This window comes from Gopherus flavomarginatus, chromosome 3 (genome assembly GCF_025201925.1).
Source record: "Gopherus flavomarginatus isolate rGopFla2 chromosome 3, rGopFla2.mat.asm, whole genome shotgun sequence".
Classification (NCBI taxonomy): domain Eukaryota; kingdom Metazoa; phylum Chordata; order Testudines; family Testudinidae; genus Gopherus; species Gopherus flavomarginatus.
The window spans coordinates 38,627,349-38,646,202 of NC_066619.1; the positions used below are offsets into that span (position 1 = coordinate 38,627,349).

General features: G+C 39.2%; 1 protein-coding gene across 5 annotated transcripts in view; it reads right to left on the bottom strand.

Annotated features, from left to right (window-relative positions):
• The window catches only part of PDE4D (phosphodiesterase 4D), a 1,077,829-nt gene that overhangs the window by 502,197 nt on the left and 556,778 nt on the right, over window positions 1-18,854 (bottom strand). Inside the window, exon 1 of one of the 5 annotated variants that reach the window (XM_050946936.1) lies at window positions 1,861-3,018. The exons of 3 other annotated variants lie outside the window; for them this stretch is intronic. In XM_050946936.1, the coding sequence (XP_050802893.1) occupies window positions 1,861-1,907 (47 nt within the window). In that variant the 5' untranslated portion in view covers window positions 1,908-3,018. Of the gene's footprint in view, window positions 1-1,860; window positions 3,019-18,854 lie in introns of those variants that run through there. One more of the 5 variants, XM_050946935.1, reaches the window with a different exon arrangement.

Below are 18,854 nucleotides of genomic sequence, written 5' to 3' on the forward strand. Positions count from 1 at the left end.
TTCAGAAATGTTCTTTACAGATCTAACGTAGCATGAATAAGCAAATTTGCCTGGTTCCCAGAATGAGCAGTTGAACAACATTGAGCTGAAACATTTTAATTCCAAAGTAGGGTCTGGGATCTAGTAAGCCATAAATATTTGCATAGTATAATTTGCATTCAGATAATATATTAAATGTAAATCACATACATTTGCGCAGCACCCCATGCAAAAATATCCCACATTGCTGCTATAGTACTTCCTACAGAACGTATTCACATTTTGGTACAGATACCAAGGAGGTTGGGAGGGAGTGAAGGGAAGGCAGGCAACTGCCTATGAGAGTAGAAAAAACAAACAATTGATGTGATCAAACCTCCTCAAAAAGAATTCAAAATGTTGGTTGCAAAATACTGAGACATAAAATAAACTTGAAGGCGCTAAATATGTTTCAGAACAATTTCTCCAAGTTATTAAAAAGAAAAGTAGGCCAAATTCTTAGAAGACAGAAACATCAGAGCTTTCCTGTCAGGTGTGGGCCACACTGCACTTTGCAAAATAAACTACAAAATCAGGCGGAATGAGCTTAACTAAAACCTTACCTTTATTATTTGTTTTCCCAGGTGATGCTGTTTAAAGTGGGCGATAGGGGAATATTACAAGGATTTCACTTAGCCTAAAATTGGTGTTGGGAAAGAGGCAGAGGAGTAAGATGTGTTAAAGGAATGATTCTGTATTAACTCTGCATTAAGATTTAGTATTACAAATTTAGTAGAGCCATAAACTCATAGCATCCTCTGGTCTGACAGAGGCTGTCACATGTGCACCATGGTTCTGACTGGTTCTGAGCTGTATAGCCAGAAACCTCTGATAAATGACACCCATCAGAGGTTTGTGGTTGTGCTATATTGTTATATTATATTGTTAAGGACAAGTTTAAAATACAGAGGAAAATAATATTTTGCATTCCTGTAAAGGTATTGGCCAGGGAAAATCCTAATGAGTTAGGTATCCAAACAAACATTTATACTAAAGGCAAATCTTTTGACTAAATATAAACTGTGCAGACCGAACTTTCATAATATGCTTGCTTTTAGTACCTTTAAAATAACTGAAATAAACCCAAAAATGTAATAAAGACAAGCTCTTACACAAAACTGGGCTTTGCCCAGAAGTTCAGTAGTTAGTTAAAGCATTCAGTCATAAATTCCAACAATGAGTAGCATGACATGACGCCAATCGACTGGAAAATAATCACAAAGTTTACCTTAATACATTATAAAGTAAGTTGCAGACAAAGGTTACTCCCAGAGCAAGAACTACAGATGTGTCTGGGTTTAAGAGGAAACAGATGTTTTAATGATGTTGAAGTGATTTTAGTTCAGTGGGACTGTTTCCCAAACAGCCAGATTTAAAATGTTATCACACAAACATATATTTTTTAAAAAAAATTACTGAATTAATGTAGAGGAATCATTTATCCTTGGTTTTCGGTCAACTGAACTCCAAACAAGTCAATATTATATGGGGAAAAAAAGTTTGTAGTATTTCTTTGAAATAATGTTATGAATCTCATGGCAGACTTTCATTGATCCCATAGATAGAAATATTTCTATTTCTCAAAAGGTTCTTATTGATTGTATTTTTACAGCTATATCATCATCTCCATTCTGCAGCTTGACTTTTCTGTTTTGTGATGGCACAGGGGTGCTAAACTTGTATTACATTACCACTATCATCTCTGTAAGATTTTCATTTTACAACAGGTCAATCCTCACTTGCCATTAACAATGGAAAAAAGTCAGCATCTGGCACTTGCCATAGTATTTTGCAAACAAGCATTCTGAGTTTAACAATCTGTAGTGTGTATCAATTACTCACCATATCCATGAATGCCTCCTAAAAGGGAAATTATTCACATGCATCATGTTCACAGATCTTCCAGCATTAGTATTTTCCTTGTCAGATAGCTTTTTCTGTGATGGTATTCATAGATGCATTCCAAAACAACTGTATGAGTAGTTAACACCAAGGGTTATTGCAAAAATTATTGTATTCCACAAAAATAAAAATATCCAAGATCTGAGGAAAGACTTTTCATAGGGTTTTCTATGCACATTTCCATCCATTTATGTCACACTGATTAGTTAAAAAAAAGATAGTATATGGTATAGGGTAACTGCGTATCCTAAGAGAAGGCAAAGGTTCCCCTTGATACAATCCAAGTGGTTTTGGTGTAAATTAAAGCATTTTCATATGGAAAAGGAAAAGGTTAGTCAAACGATAGTTTCTTGTCATCCATGCTAAATCAGTGTTTAGGGGAAAATGAATAATTTCAGATTCCTTTGCCATAGTGTCCTTTAGAAATGAATATTGCTTCTTCTTCTTTCTTAGACACATATTCATCAGTGATCACTTTAATGGAGTTTTCCTTTCTTGCTAGCCCTGTACAAAGACTGGTGGTTAAAAAACCATATACATCCAAAGCAAACTTCTCTGAATTTTGATTCTCAGGGTTTATTTCTTCATCTAAGAAAGAAGGAAGGAAGTGTGCTTTTTCTGCTCCATAGGACAGGACTACAATTAGATACTACCATGACTATAAGGTTTTGTCATGATCAAATTCATTTTGATGTCTAACCCCATAAGGCTGTCTGCTCCTTTTAAGTAAAATGACTAAGCTATTGATTCTTTCACTGCATAACCTAGTTCTAATTTGATGTTATACTTTATATAAAAAACATGTGCATGCATTCAGATTTTGGCACAAAAAAGAAAAGCTTTAAGTCCTACGTTAGCTAAGAATTCCTTCTCTGCTCTTCTTTTCTCCCAATTCAGCAAACAGTAGTTATTACTCCTGAGGCTCTGACAACATCCTTGGGAAGGTTCTTAAGATCAAGCTATACAGACCGTGTATATATTAAAACAGTGCAGGCAGCAGACTCTTGATTTCCTTCTCCTGACAAGAATTGCCAACATACCCTCTGAAATCCTTGGATCCTTTCATACTATGTCTTTGCTCTCCTGTTCAGTAGCAGCTCAGGACACTTGCAGACTCTGTGGCACTATTACTCTGCAGCACAATCCGCTCCGGGCTGCAGTGAATGCTGCCTGACAGAGGATGTGCTAGCGTCAAGGGGGCCCTTTAGGTGGGTTCTCCTGACACAGTATATCCTCCTGTGCTTTTTTCAACAGACAGACAGAGAGAAGGAGGAGAGGGATGTTTGTGGGGGAGAGACAGGGACAAAACAAAAAGAAAAACAAAACCTCTCTCTATAAGACCCCTATTTCTCTTAGTAACTACAATAAAACAAAATTTAAAAATAATTAAACATATAATGTTAAATAAAGAAAACATACACCTAGGACAAAATATTGTACTGTATTTTTATTTGATGTCTAAAAGACTACAGACTTTTTTTCCATTTACATTTTCATGTTCATAGACCACAGTCCATTTCTTCTTTTTTCTTTAAAAAAAAAACACTTGATTTATGTTGCCCTATGACTCTTAAACTTCAAATGACCACTTGCCTTTTTAGACAGGAAATCCTATACTATGAAAGCCAGCTACACCTTCAAAGGCATCAACACATGTCATAAAACTGCTTGTTTGATTAGGGAGTGGTCTGACTAGGGAGTGCTGTGATAAGACATTGCAATGCACATATTTATGTCTTCTATTTCCTTAAGATTGTTTCTCCTGCTGTCACAGCTCCATTCAACAATACCCCAAATTAGCCCTAGCTCTGTTGATGCCATTTTGGAACAAGAATAAAATAATAAACTATCTGAGTCTAATAGTGTATTGGCAATGAAGTAGTATTTGTTTAAATTCAGTAATAAGAATCGCCTTACTAGTTGCATGCAGACAGCAAAATATTCATGTACCTGTTTTAATTACTGTATTTCAAAGACTTATGGGACAAGATACAGTACATCTCAGAATTTAAAAGAGCTCTGGCAACCTTCTGTCCTGCTACAATATGCAGAGTGGAGGGAGGGAGAAAGGGAGGGACAGAGAGAGAGTGTGTTTTCAGTAAAACGCAGCCATCAGAATTTGAATTTTTTTTTAAAGATTGAGAAGAATAAATAATTTTATTACTTATCAGTAGCAAGTCACCATGAGAAATAAAATGAATAAGTACATTTAATGAAGGTAAATAATTCAAATTAACTTTTTAATGGATTGGTAAAACCATACTCTCTTACATTATGGGACTTTATAACATGTAAAAAGCATGTGCCCTATGCTCCCTGTTGGGGCTTATTGCAAAATATATTAAAATATAATATAAACAAATACTGTGAAACTATACAGCTATATTGGCTTTAGGCTCTCCAGTTCCCTACTCCCTTTGACTGACATACAAGCAACATATTATGAGTACAAAATTTGTCAGCTGCTTTCTTTCTCTTTGTTTTTGTTGTTTATCTGTATGTATGCCTCTTAAAATTTCCCCAAATCATTCCTCCATTCCCCCATCTAAGAGCCCCGCCACTCTTCTCTGCTATTGTTGCTCATCTCACAATAAGAGTCCTGCTCACTTTATAAAAGGAGTTAATAAATACTGTTATAAACAGGGCCTTGTAAATAGGGCCTTGATTAAAAATAAATTAGTCTCAAGTAGTAAATATTTGAATTAAATATAACCATTAAAACAGTCTGATGCACCCCTAAAAAAATAAAATAAAAATCTATACAGCACTCTTTAGATCACAAGTTCTACCGTGTTCCAGTATTTAGGTATCTCTCAAGAATGCTAAAGTTTAAGACAGCACTCATTTACTCCATATTTTACTCTACGTTGACTTGTTACACTCAAACTCTTATTTGTTCCCCAATGCCAAACAAATTATGGTAACTACCTTTAAAGCTGACAAATCTATCAAAAAAACACAACAAAGTCAAAACAGAAAATTACACATTTGTAATATTTCAATTGTAAAAACAACAGTTAAGTTTTTCCCTATCTTGGGAATACGAGAATCAATGTTAATTCTAAATTAACTATTCAGAAACAGTACTAGTGATTTCTACATTTTTCACATTTAATGTGAAATAGTGTTTCAAACAATATGAAAGCCACATTTGAAATGTCTCTGAGTAGGGCAATAGTTCTCACCTGTGAAAGTTTCCTGGGTTGCTGTGTTATTCATTGAGCGTTCCATTTCTTTTCGTTCTTCTCCACATTTAGATTTTCCGCCTGCCCATTGGGTTTCAGCAGCAAAAGCCAGATTAACCCTATCCAGATTGAATCCAGCTACCTGTATGCAGTTGGTGGCAAAATCATAGGGTCTTCCCAACAGAACAGTAACTGGGGAAACTGGGTGGATTGCCTAGCAACTATGGAACAATGGCTGAGTCAGAAACCACAATGACAGAGATTTCTATTGTCCTCCTCCACATGACCTTTTAAGGGTTGGGGCATAATGTCTGATAATAGCAGCTGTCCAAGGAGCCAGTGTGGGAAATGGGAATTGTAGACCTCCCCCTGAAGGCAACTAAAGCAGACGTAAGACATGTAGCAGAACTATCTGGCATGTCTTCTTTTATCTCAGCAAAACCTGCTGGAGAGAGTGTCTCTCCAGACACATACCCCATAACTTAGAAGATGATGTGCTGAGCTGCAGGCCAGGAGACCATGACTTTCTGATGATATTTCTGTGCCTTTCACAACTGTTATTAACCAAGGTTCCATACCATTACTTTAGCAGAAGCAACTACTATTTACCTATTTTACAGGTAAGAGAGAGTGCACAAGATTGCTTTAGACAGAGTTAGGAATAGAAACAGAACCCAGGTCACTAAAATAAGAGACCCTAGCCTAGGTTCATACACTTTACCACACTATCTGTATAAGCTCGGAAAAGATCAAGACTTAATTTAATAAATGTATCCTTCCAGAAAGAAAGCCTCATGATTGAAAGTGTAACATTAAGGGGGAGGGGGAAGAGAAATAGTCCCTTTAGGTATGAAGTTTTAAAAGCAGCCAAGGGGGGATTGCAGTAAATACAATGAAAAAAAAATTCTCTAAGGGCTCATCTACATGAAGCAGCAATGATTTCTAAGGCCCCTAGCACATTGTGCACTAACAGGTTTGTATAGACTCTGCTGGCATGAACTAAAAGTTACCCTAGTACACCCAAGGAACTTTTAGCTTTTGCCAGCAGGGTGTATATGGACTAGTTAGTGTTCTTTTAGAGACTCACACCACTATAGTGTGCACATTGCCGCTCTTTGTAGACAAGCCTTAAGTATTGCCTCCTGCATTGGAACCAGAAAACAGGTTTCTGTGGTTTTGATTCCTACCTGGAACCAGAGAATTTCAGAGTCAGGGATTTTCCCCCCATTCTTTTGGACTGGAAAATGTAGAGATGGAAAAGACCTATCAGATCAGGTTATCTAGTCCCTTTCCTTGCCAACACAAGATTGCTCCTACAGAACATTTACTAGTGTTTTTTTTCCAGTCTAGTTCCAAATTAGGAACATGTCTCCCATGGGAAAGTTTCATGATCTTAGTAATATAGCTCTAACAGATACACTGACAGGGAGAATACACTGTGGACAGGCAGTTCTCTCTTGTTCTTCACTCATTAGTAAGAAGCAATACAATTTCTCCTGTTCCTGTCATCCACAATATTTGTAATATAGTATAGGTAGAGAGATATAAGAAGAAGTTGGGAGAATAGCTTAATATGCTTTATAGCCTTGCGGAGGCATATTTACATTCTATAAATTTCTCAAGTTCATAGTCTATAAAAGGTATGATCCCTATATTCTGCAAACAAATATATATTAATCAACGTCACTTGGTGTGATTGAGAGAGAATGCAACATTCTTTTACTGCTGGACTTCATTTTGTTAAACGGGTCAATAATTAAATGTATTTTAAAGGGCCAATGGTTGGAGAATGACAGGTACACACTGGAAATAGTAAAATTTATTTCAGGTTGTTTCTGTTCCCTGTGTTCAATGATCATTTGCCAGCCTGAGACCACTGGTCTTTTAGATCCGAAATCAAGATGTACAAGTTTGTTTATAAAAAGGTGTACTTGATGTTTAATATAATCAGGTTGGCCAACACAGCAGTTATGATAAAGCATTAAATATTTACACAGGATCCCACATTATATATATATTCGCCTACAGTTGCAAACAAACCTTTGTAGCCAAATGAGAAATAAAACTTGTTTTTCTTAAAAATGAAGTATATTTGCCAAAGACTCACGTGACAAGAGCTTTCAAGCTATCTGATTTAGACAATCATCTATGGTCCAATAAATACTTAGTAAATTAATCTCATTGTAACCAGAGGAAATTTTCTTCAAAATATAGTTAAAAAAATGAAAATAACAAAATGTCTTATGTTTCATTTCTGAATTTGAAAAGTTAAATCCCTTCTCAAGAAAACATTTGTTGCTAACTAACCCGTAAAAAGGAACAGTTACTTATCTTACGGGTAGGCGTGGCTCTTCATATGCATTCCAATTCTGGTGCACATGTGTCCCTATGCACTTGAGCTGCAATTATTTTAGTCAGCAGTGTCCATCTAGGCAATTCCTGCACTCTGGACACTGCTGGCTGAAAGAATTCAATCTCATATCCATGGGTACACATGTGCACCAGAAGTGGAATGCATATGGACAACACATCTCAAAGAACCAGAGTTATTGTAGGGTAAGAAGCCATTCTCTCTTCTCTGAGCACTTGCCCTTATGTGCTCCACTCTCAACCTGTAACCTGATGTGACAGAGGTGGGTGCTCAGCATATAGCTAAATAACAACTCCAAGACAGCTCTGCCCAAATCGTGCACTGCAAGTTTAAGATGGATACACTTTTGAAAATGAACACTGACCTAAAAAGGTGGGACTAAACTAGCTAGTTCATAGCACATTCTGATACAACTAGAAATCTACTTAGATCATCTCTAAATGGATATAGCCTGACCCTTCATTCTATCTGCCAAAGCAATAAGCAACTTTGAGAGACTCTGAATGGTTTGATTCTATTAAGATTGATCACAAAATAGAATGAAATCCAGATCAGTAATATATATAATTGGTGCTTTAAAGGGACCAGTTTCACAAAAATGAAAACAATTATGAGCCAGATCAGCTGGAAAAAAGAATTTAACAGAAAATTTTGAATGATAATTGGGAATTGTTTAAAAAACACTTTACTAGATGCCCCAAAAGCCACAGTTCCACATTTGAAAAAGGCCACATACTGGTGGAAAAAATCAACCTAACTTACATGGGAAATAACAGCAGCTGGCTAGAATGGGTTAAAACCAATATATAATACACGAAGAAAGGGTAATATGATAGTAATGGACATAAAACAGAAGCTAAGAACTTAAAAGGGAAGCAAAAAATCCAAGGAGAAATATATGATCAGCAGAGTAAAGGATAATACGGAGGCATTTTTAAGTTTTATTAGGTATCAAAAGAATCCTAACAACAGTATTGGTCCATCAATAAATGGAAATGGTAAAATAGTCAATAATAATGGAGAAGAGGCAGAAGTACTCAACAGATATTTCACCTCTGTATTGAGGGGAAGATGATGCAATTATATCATATGATGATAAAAAGAGGATGTTACACAGCACTACTGAAGTTAGACATTTTTAAATCAGCAGGTCCAGAAAACTTGAATACATGATTTGAAAAAGAGCTAGTGGAGGATCTCACTGGACCATTAATGTGGTGCCATATTTAAAAAGGATAAATGGGATGACCTGGGTAATTATAGGCCTGCCAGCCTGACATCAATCCTAGGCAAAATAATAGATGCAGGCTGATACAGAAATTGATTAATAAAAAATATAGTTAATGCTAATCAAAATAAGTTTATGGAAAACAGATCCTGTCAGATTAACTGTATATTTTATGAGATTACAAGTTTAGTTGAATAAGATAATAGAACTGATGTCAAATACTTGAACTTCTATAAGGCTTTTGACTTGGTACTGCACAACATTTTGATTAAAAAAATAGAATGACACTAAATTAACGTGGCACACATTAAATGATAGGTCTCAATGTGATTATAAATGGAAAATCATCGTCAAGTAGCTGTGGTTCTAGTGAGGTTCTACAGGAAGTGGTTCATGGCCCTATGTTATTTAAGGTTATCAGTGGATTGGAAGAGAACATAAAATCATCATGACAAAGTTTGCAGATGACAGAAAAGCTGTGCAAGTGGTAAATAATGAAGAGAACATGTCACTGACAAAGAGAGATCTGGACTGGTTTGTAAGATGGGCACATGCAAACAACATGTATTTTAATATGGCCAAACATAAAGCTGTACATCTAGTAACAAAGAGTGTAGCTGATACCTACAGGATGAGGGGCTCTAGGAAAAGACCTAGGAGGTCAAAGTGGATAATCAGCTTAACTTGAGCTGTTCCCTACTGATAAACTCAAGAAGCTTGATCTATTTAGCTTGGCAAAAAAGAAGGCTAAGAGGTGACTTGATCACAGTCCTATATGGGGAACAAAAATTTGATAATGAGAGATTCAATCTAGCAAAGATATAACAAGATCCAGTGTCTGGACAAATTTAGACAAGAAATAAGTCTAGGTTATTCACAGTGAAGGTTATTAACCATTAGAACAACTTGAGAAGGGTGTGGTGGCTTCTCCATCACTGGAAAATTTAAAGTCAAGATTGGTTGTTTTCCTAAAAGATGTGTTCTAGTTCAAAAAAGGAATGACTTCAGGGAAGAACAATGGCCTCTGTTATACGGGAGATCAGACTACATGGTCCAAGTGGTTGTGATGCCCCTGCATATTCTGAATAGCTGAGTGTTTAGGGCACTCAGCTGGGATGTGGGAGTTCCATATTCAAATCCTTGTTCTAGAGCAGGAACTTAAACGTAGGTCTCTTCTACCCAGGTGAATGCCCTAACCACCAAGCAATAAGATATTCTCAATCTCTTCTGCTGAAGCTTTTTCACTTTGTATAAACTATTTGAGGCATTACTCCTGAGGGAATTCTGCGCCACTGCAGAATTTTACAGAAATTAACGTGCGCACAAAATTTCCTTTCCCCCACAGAAATGGGCTGCACTGCTGCTGGCCGCCACTAGGAGCAGATGGACTCAGCAGAGCCCAGCTTATCCACAGAAAATACTGCCGGGGGGACAAGGGGGCAACACGCCCTGAGGGAAGGAGAGGGCAAGCCTGGGACCAAGCATCAGGCTGTTTTTCCCTCTGGATCCCTGGGCTGTGGGTGTGTGTGTCTGGGCTGGAGGCTACGGCTGGGCTCTGGGGATAGGGAGGAGTGGGAGGTGGGTGTCTGGGCTAGGGGGGCTCTGTGGCTGGGCTCTGGGGAGGATGGGGTGTGGGTATCTGGGCAAGGGCGGGACCTGCAGCTGGGCTCTGAGGGGAAAGGGTTCGGTATCCGGGCCAGCAGCCTCCCGCAGCAGCGCTCTGAACGTGTGTGTGGGGGGGGGACAAAGGAGGGCCCTGCAGCTGGGCTCTGGGGGAGAGAGGATTGAGTATCTGGGCTGGGGGCATGGCTGGATTCTGGAGACAATGGGAGGTGGGTATCTGGCCTGGGGGAGAGGAGTGTGGTATGAGAGCTAGGGGAGCCCCATAGCTGGGCTCTGGGGGGAGGGGTTGTGGGTGTTTGGCCCCCTGGCCGGGCTCGAGGAGAGAAGGGGGCAGAGAAATGGGAACTGGGTTTTTATAGGGGTTTCTTTAACTCTCTATTCCTGGGGGAATTTTTGTATGTGTCTATATTGTTATAGACATACGTACTGACAGGTATTTTGAAATAAATTACAAAAATAATTGAAACTAGCATGATTATGTAGTGTTATTTTGACAAATAAAATTTGCAGAATTTTTATTTTTTTGGTGCAGAATGCCCCCAGGAGTAAGGCATTGAGGAGTGCAGGATATTTAACAGCTTCTGGGGTTTTTCCTGAATCATCTCAACCAATGTCTCTAGCATGTCCCTCCCTCCAGTAGAGATGATCCTGGAATACTATGTAGTCACCAAGGTGGAATGGTGCAACAAGGACTACAGTGTCATCCAGTGAAAATGAGGAGATTGCTGTTAGGATAAGCTCTATAGCCCGTTGGTGTACTTCATCAGATGCCTGCTCCTGATGAACTCAGCATGTGTCACTTGAGGCTGTATACTCTACAGTGGAATGAGACCTAACCCTAGAAGGAGCAGCTGAAGTTGGCTTCCTTACAAGTTATAAGCCCCTGGGGATCCTGCAGGGCCAAGACTGATTGCTATAAGGAAAGACAGCATGGATTTACCACGGGGATTACCAAGGATAGTGCCCATCTCTAGGTCACCTACATCTGTGTAAGAGTAGTAATGGGACCTAGAATCCCTATGAGAACCAATGGGATCCTAGCATGAGCAGAATCTTGGAGAACAGGGAGGTGGATCCCTGCTAGCCAGACAAGAAAGGGCAATATTCTTCCTCAGCGGACAGCACAGATTTAACAGGAGTCCAGGGATGTGCCAGAGGAAGCTCTCTATTTGGTGCCATTGAAGTGCTCAGTACGGACGATGAGGTAGTGGCTGATATCAAAGAGAGAGAATACACTCATCATAGATGCCAATAGTGGTGACTCAGGTAGAGGAGATACTGGGATACTACATGGCACCATAAAGGACCTCAGTGCCAAGAAGGTCAGTTCTGTAAGTAGCACATTGGGGACCACTGACAAAGATGTAGACAATATCAGTACTGAGAGCCATAATGTTGGTATCACAGAGGCAGCACCTAAGGTAGCATGAAACTGCTCTTTAGATAGTACCATAACTAGGAGACTAGATTCCTCCTCCTCATTCCAGGTCTGGATATACCCTTTAAGGAGGCAGACTCAGGCATTCTCCATGTTCTTATTAGCTCCCTGAGAAAGTTACCTATGTCTACGCTCTTTAGAAGAACAGTGCTGTCTCCCATCTCATATAATCATAGGGTTAGAAGGGATCACAAGGGTCATATAGTCTAGTGTAACCCCCAGCCAAGACGAAGGATTTGTTTTGTTTAAACCATCCAAGACAGCTGGCTATCCAGCCTCCTTTTGAAAACCTCCAGTGAAGGAGCTGACACAACCTTCTTAGGCAATCTGTTCTATTGTCCTACTGTTCTTAGGGTTAGGAAGTTTTTCCTGAGGTTTAATCAAAATCTGCTATGCTTCCTAACCCCTTTCAGCAGACATTCAACAAGACATGATTGCAGTCATTGTCAAGGAGGACTTTTTAGGGCTAAGGGCCCAGGAGCGGGCAATCAAACCAGTGCTTACAGATCTCTCAAACGTAGACTTCTCAGATCCAGGAGGATATTGTTTACTCATATCAAAAGCGAGTCTCCATTCATCTGTCTAGCAGAAAAAGTTTCACCTTGTATGTTTGTTTGGAAAACAGATGGACATTTAACGGCAATATCCCCTGCCCTGAGGCAAAACAGTCACCTTGAGTAGCCATCATTAAAAGGAAAAGCTAACTCAGAAAAGGGACAAAACTTAAAACCTGGAGGACTTGTGTTCAGCCACATGGAATAAATGCCAGTACCAGGTAAAACTAACAAAAACTAATCCTAACACTGTATTTATCCTATATAAACTAAATACTTGTTTGCAGCCACAGGAGCTAAGAAAGGACCTGCTCTGCTCATTGTGTTCTTAGGTATGAGCATGCAGGAAACAGGCACAGACCTAATGGACACTGGTAGCCAAATGAATCTGGTCTCATTGCAGGGGGAAAAGCAGAACAAATGCACAAGCACTCGCAGGAAAAACACATCTTGCTAGTAGCATCATACATGTAAAAAGACATGGCCTTTGTTCCAAAGGGCTTACAGTCTAAATTGGACAGAAAATACAAGAAAAAATTGCTATTCATTACATGGGGAAGGGGACTAACAGGCTCTTATCAGAAGCAAAATAATAAGCCGACTGTAAAATACCTAATAAGATTTATTAAATGAATGTGAGCCAAATATTCCCTGTATACAATGCCTTTCTTGATTTTTTAAAATTTAAAGCAGTAAAAAAAAAAGTAAACGAGACAATCTAAGAAGTTAACTCTGGTTTTTGAGATTAAAGAACAAGTCTGTATGAATTTATAATAGATTTTATGAAGACTGGAGGAAAAATTCTGCTCTCAGTTACATCACTGAAAATGCCAATCTCACTGATGTCATTAGAGTTAACTTCTGCTAGTGTAACGGAGCAAATTTTGGCCCTAACATTTGTTGTTTTGCTTCTTTGGCTGATGTACTTGGGATGATTTACAGTGGAGGCTAGTTAACATGTGAAAGTAGTTAGATCCTACAGGTGCTCAAACCCAGTTTACAGACATTGGTATACAGCTTGAAGTATCTGATTCCCTTTGTCTTAAGTATGCCTTCAGAAGCTTCAATTGATCCAGCTCTACCTCACACATGAATTTGAGAACATCTTAAGTGTGGCTCTTAGATTGTTAAAAATTTAAAAAAAGTTTTTTAAAAGTAGGAAAGATCAGCTTTTGTATTTTTTATGTGTAAGCCACAAAACACAAAGTACTGGCTTTCCAATTCCTTGTTACACTTTTGAAAATAAGGTTCCTAAGAAAGGTACCTCCAGGATGGGCATCAACTTTAATTTAGCTGTCTTGTACAGTTCTACTAACGTTGGGAAAAATTAAGATCCTCCCCTACAACATCACTGTCTCGATGTTCCCCTGCAAGCACAGATGTATTTGGCATTAGAGGAACGCTTCATCTCATGAGAGCCCAAATAGCAGCCTGAATCCTAGCCACACAGAATTCTGGAATTGGATAGACAATAGAGAGTCATAATATGTTATAGACGCACCAGTGTTGAGGCCAGAGCTCCCTATATGAAAGCTTCTATTACAAAACAAAATGCTTTCCTCAATCTGTGCCAAGAGGGCCTGTGCCTGCTGCTGTAGAACAAGATGAATAATTCTAAGCTTCTGAGGTTTCAAACATACTTCATAAAAGACCCAAGTGAGTAATCAAGATAGACTATCACGCACCCCAACAGCAGGATGGTCTGGCTATGTGGACTCTCTCCTTTGGCCCTAGCACTCCCAGCTATCTTCAAGACACCACTGACTTCCTGAGGAAACTACAATCCATCGGTGATCTCCCAGAAAATACCATCCTGGCCACTATGGATGTAGAAGCCCTCTACACCAACATTCCACACAACGATGGACTACAAGCTGTCAGAAACAGTATCCCTGATAATGTCACGGCTAACCTGGTGGCTGAACTTTGTGACTTTGTCCTCACCCATAACTATTTCACATTTGGAGACAATATATACCTTCAAGTCAGTGGCACTGATATGGGCACCTGCATGGCCCCACAGTGTGCCAATATTTTCATGGCTGACTTAGAACAACACTTCCTTAGCTCTCGTCCCCTTATGCCCCTACTCTACTTACGCTACATTGATGACATCATCATCATCTGGACCCATGGAAAAGAAGCCCTTGAGGAATTCCACCATGATTTCAACAATTTCTATCCCACCATCAAACTCAGCGTGGACCAATCCACACAAGTGGTAAACTTCCTGGACACTACTGTGCTCATAAACAATGGTCACATAAACACCACCCTATACTGAAAACCTACTGACCGCTATACTTACCTACATGCCTCCAGCTTCCATCCAGGACACATCATTCGATCCATTGTCTACAGCCAAGCTCTAAGATACAACTGCATTTGCTCCAATCCCTCAGACAGAGACAAACACCTACAAGATCTCTATCAAGCATTCTTAAAACTACAATGTACCCACCTGCTGAACTGAAGAAAACAGATTGACAGAGCCAGAAGAGTACCCAGAAGTCACCTACTACAGGACAGGCCCAACAAAGAAAATAACAGGACGCCACAAGCAGTCACCTTCAGCCCCCAATTAAAACCTCTCCAGCGCATCAGCAAAGATTTACAACCTATCCTGAAAGACGATCCCTCACTCTCACAGATATTGGGACACAGACCAGTCCTCGATTACAGACAGCCCCCTAACCTGAAGCAAATACTCACCAACAACCACACACCACACAACAAAAACGCTAACCCAGGAACCTATCTTGGCAACAAAGCCAAATCTGTCCACATAGCTATTCAAGTGACACCATCACTAGATCTAATTACATCAGCAATGACAGCAGTGGCTCGTTCACCTGCACATCTATTAATGTGATCTAGGCCATCATGTGCCAGCAATGCCCCTCTGCCATGTACACTGGCCATACTGGACAGTCTCTACGCAAAAGAATAAATGGACACTAATCTGAAATCAGGAATCATAACACTCAAAAACCCAAAGGAGACACTTCAACCTCTCTGGCCACTCAGTAACAGACCTGAAGGTGGCAATTTTGCAACAGAAAGTCTTCAGAAACAGACTCCAAGGAGAAACTGCTGAGCTTGAATTAATTTGCAAATTAGCTAACTCTGACTTGAAGAGAGACTAGGGATGGCTGAGTCATTACACTACTTGAATCTATTTCCTTATGATAACTATCCTTATACCTCTTGTCAACTCTCTGTAACTGACCATCTTGAGTATCACTACAAAAGATTTTTCCTGCTGATAACAGGTCATCTTAATTAATTAGCCTCTTAGAGCTGGTATGGCATCTTCTCTGTATGTATACATATACTCTTCTAATATGTTTCATTCTATGCATCCAATGAAGTGGGCTGTAGCCCACAAAAGTTTATGCTCAAATACATTTGTTAGTCTCTAAGGTGCCACAAGTACTCCTGTTCTTTTTGTCAAGCCTATTGATACTGGTATCCCCATTCCCCTCTATGCTTCAGCAAATGAACATAGGAAGGGAAAATCCAAAGACTGCAACAATGAGCTGTTTGGAATTGGGAGCTTCAACAAGAGTGTGCTGCAAAACTGCTGGCCCACTCTTATGTGTACTTCATCCACAAGACAAGACGGTGCTGAAAACAGTGAAGGAGGTGTAATTAACTGATCAGTGTGTGTTATGCATCCTCTTGTGTGCCCAGTCTACACAGCTCAAGCTGTAGAGACTCATGCCTTTAGTTCTGGAACTCCCCAGTTTAATCTCTTATACATGTGTTTATATACAACTGTTAGAAGTCACCATATTAAGAGTGCCTGGCATTAAATGAGAATAGAGATATAATAGGCAACACAGAAAATTGGTGGAATGAGGATAATCAATGGAACGTTTTAGACAGAAATGAAAAGGAGCTGTCACAAGGGTTAAATGCCTGCAAGCAGCACTGGGACTTTTTAAAAACTACATAACAGAGACTCAGACTACATGTATACCCCATATCAGAAAAGACAATAAGAGGATTAAAAGAATGTCATTGTGTCTAAACAGCAGAGTAATGGAGGCTGTTAGAGACAAAAAGGCAGCTTTTAAAAATTGGAAGTCAAAACCTGAGTGAGGATAATATGATGGAGTATAAACTCTGGCAGGTTAAGTGTAAAAAGTGCAATAAGGCCAGCCAGGAAAGAATTTGAGAAGCAATTGCTATAGATGCAAAGCTAACAGTAAGATTTTTTATAGGTACACCAGAAGCTGGAGGCCTTCCAGAAAAACAGTGGGGCCACTAGATGACAAAGGTGCTAAAGAAGCACTCAAGGAAGACAAGGCCATTGCAGTTGTCATGGGATAAGGGGTTAAAAGACAGGGAACAAAGGGTAGGAATAAATGGTAAATCCTCAGAACGGAGAGGGGTAACTAGTGGTGTTCCCCAAGGGTCAGTCCTAGGACCAATCTTATTCAACTTATTCATAAATGATCTAGAGAAAGGGGTAAACAGTGAAGTGGCAAAGTTTGCAGACGATACTAAACTGCTCAAGATAGCTAAGACCAAAGCAGACTGTGAAGAGCTTCAAACAGATCTCACAAAACTAAGTGATTGGGCAACAAAATGGCAAATGAAATTTAATGTAGATAAATGTAAAGTAAAGCACATTGGAAAAAATAACCCTAACTATACATACAACATGATGAGGGCTAATTTAGCTACAACTAATCAGGAGAGAGATCTGGGAGTCATCGTGGATAGTTCTCTGAAGACATCCACGCAGTGTGCAGAGGCAGTCAAAAGAGCAAACAGACTGTTAGGAATCATTAAAAAAGGGATAGAGAATAAGACTCAGAATATCTTATTGCCCTTATATAAATCCATGGTACGCCCACATCTTGCATACTGCATACAGATGTGGTCTCCTCATCTCAAAAAAGATATACTGGCATTAGAAAAGGATCAAAGAAGGGCAACTAAAATGGTTAGGGGTTTGGAATGGGTCCCATATGAGGAGAGATTAAAGAGGCTATGACTTTTCAGCTTGGAAAAGAGGAGACTAAGGGGGATATGATAGAGGTATATAAAATCATGAATGGTGTGGAGAAAGTGAATAAGGAAAAGTTATTTATTTGTTCCCATAATATAAGAACTAGGGGCCACCAAATGAAATTAATGGGCAGCAGGTTTAAAACAAATAAGAGGAAGTTCTTCTTCACACAGCAGACAGTTAACCTGTGGAACTCAATGCCTGATGAGGTTATGAAGACTAGGACTATAACAGGGTTTAAAAGAGAACTAGATATATTCATGGAGGTTAAGTCCATTAATGGCTATTAGCCAGGATGGGTAAGGAATGCTGTCCCTAGCCTCTGTTTGTCAGAGGTTGGAGATGGATGGCAGGAGAGAGATCACTTGATTATTACCTGTTAAGTTCACTCCCTCTGGGCACCTGGCATTGGCTACTGTCGGCAGACAGGTTGCTGGGCTGGATGGACCCTTGGTCTGATCCAGTATGGCCATTCTTATGTTCTTATGAAGAGAAGCTGAATGAATTCTTTGCATCAGTTATGTAGCCTATCAATTACATCAGCCTCTGTACCAGAAAACTGGAGGATAGTTAATGCAATATCAATGTTTTTTTAAAAAACTCCACAGCCCATCTGACAATTACAGGTTGGTAGGCCTAACTTAAGTACTAGGCAAATTGGTTGAAACTATAATAAAGAACAGAATTATCAAACATACAGATGACTTTTTTCCCAACATACTCTTTTCAGCAAGGTTTTTGTAAAGGGAAATCATTCCTCACCATTCTTAGAATCCTTTGAGGGGATCAACAAACGTGCGGACAAGGGTGATCCAGTGAATATTGTGTACATGGACTTTCAGAAAGCATTTAACAGGATCCCTCAACAAAGACTCCTTTGCAAAGCATGCAGTCATGCAATAAGAGGGAAGGTCCTCTCATAGATCAGTAACTGGTTAAAATATAGGAATCAAAGGGTAAGAATAAATGGTCAGTTTTCAGCAGGTTCCCCAAGGATCTGTACTGGGAGCTGTGCTGTTGAACATAGTAATGATCTGGAAAACGGAGTAAACATTGAGGTGGCAAAGTTTGCAGATGATGATACAAAATCATTCAAGATAGTTAAATCCAAAACTGATTGTGAAGAATTACAAAGGATCACACAAAACTGGCTGACTGGACAGAAAAATGACAGATGAAATTCAACATTGATAAATTCAAAGCAATGCACATTGGAAAAAAACATCCTAACCATACACACAAAATTACGGGTGCAATCAAGAAAGATCTTGGCGTTATCATGGATAGTGCTGTGAAAACTTCAGCTCAATACATGGCAGCAGTCAAAAAGGCTAACAGAACGTTAGGAACTATTAAGGAAAGAGATAGAAAATAAATCAGAAAATATCATACTGCCACCATATAAATCCATGATGTGCCCACACCTTAATACTGTGTCTAGTTCTAGTCTCCCTAACACATAGACTCATACTCATAGACTTTAGGGTCAGAAGGGACCAATGTGATCATCTAGTC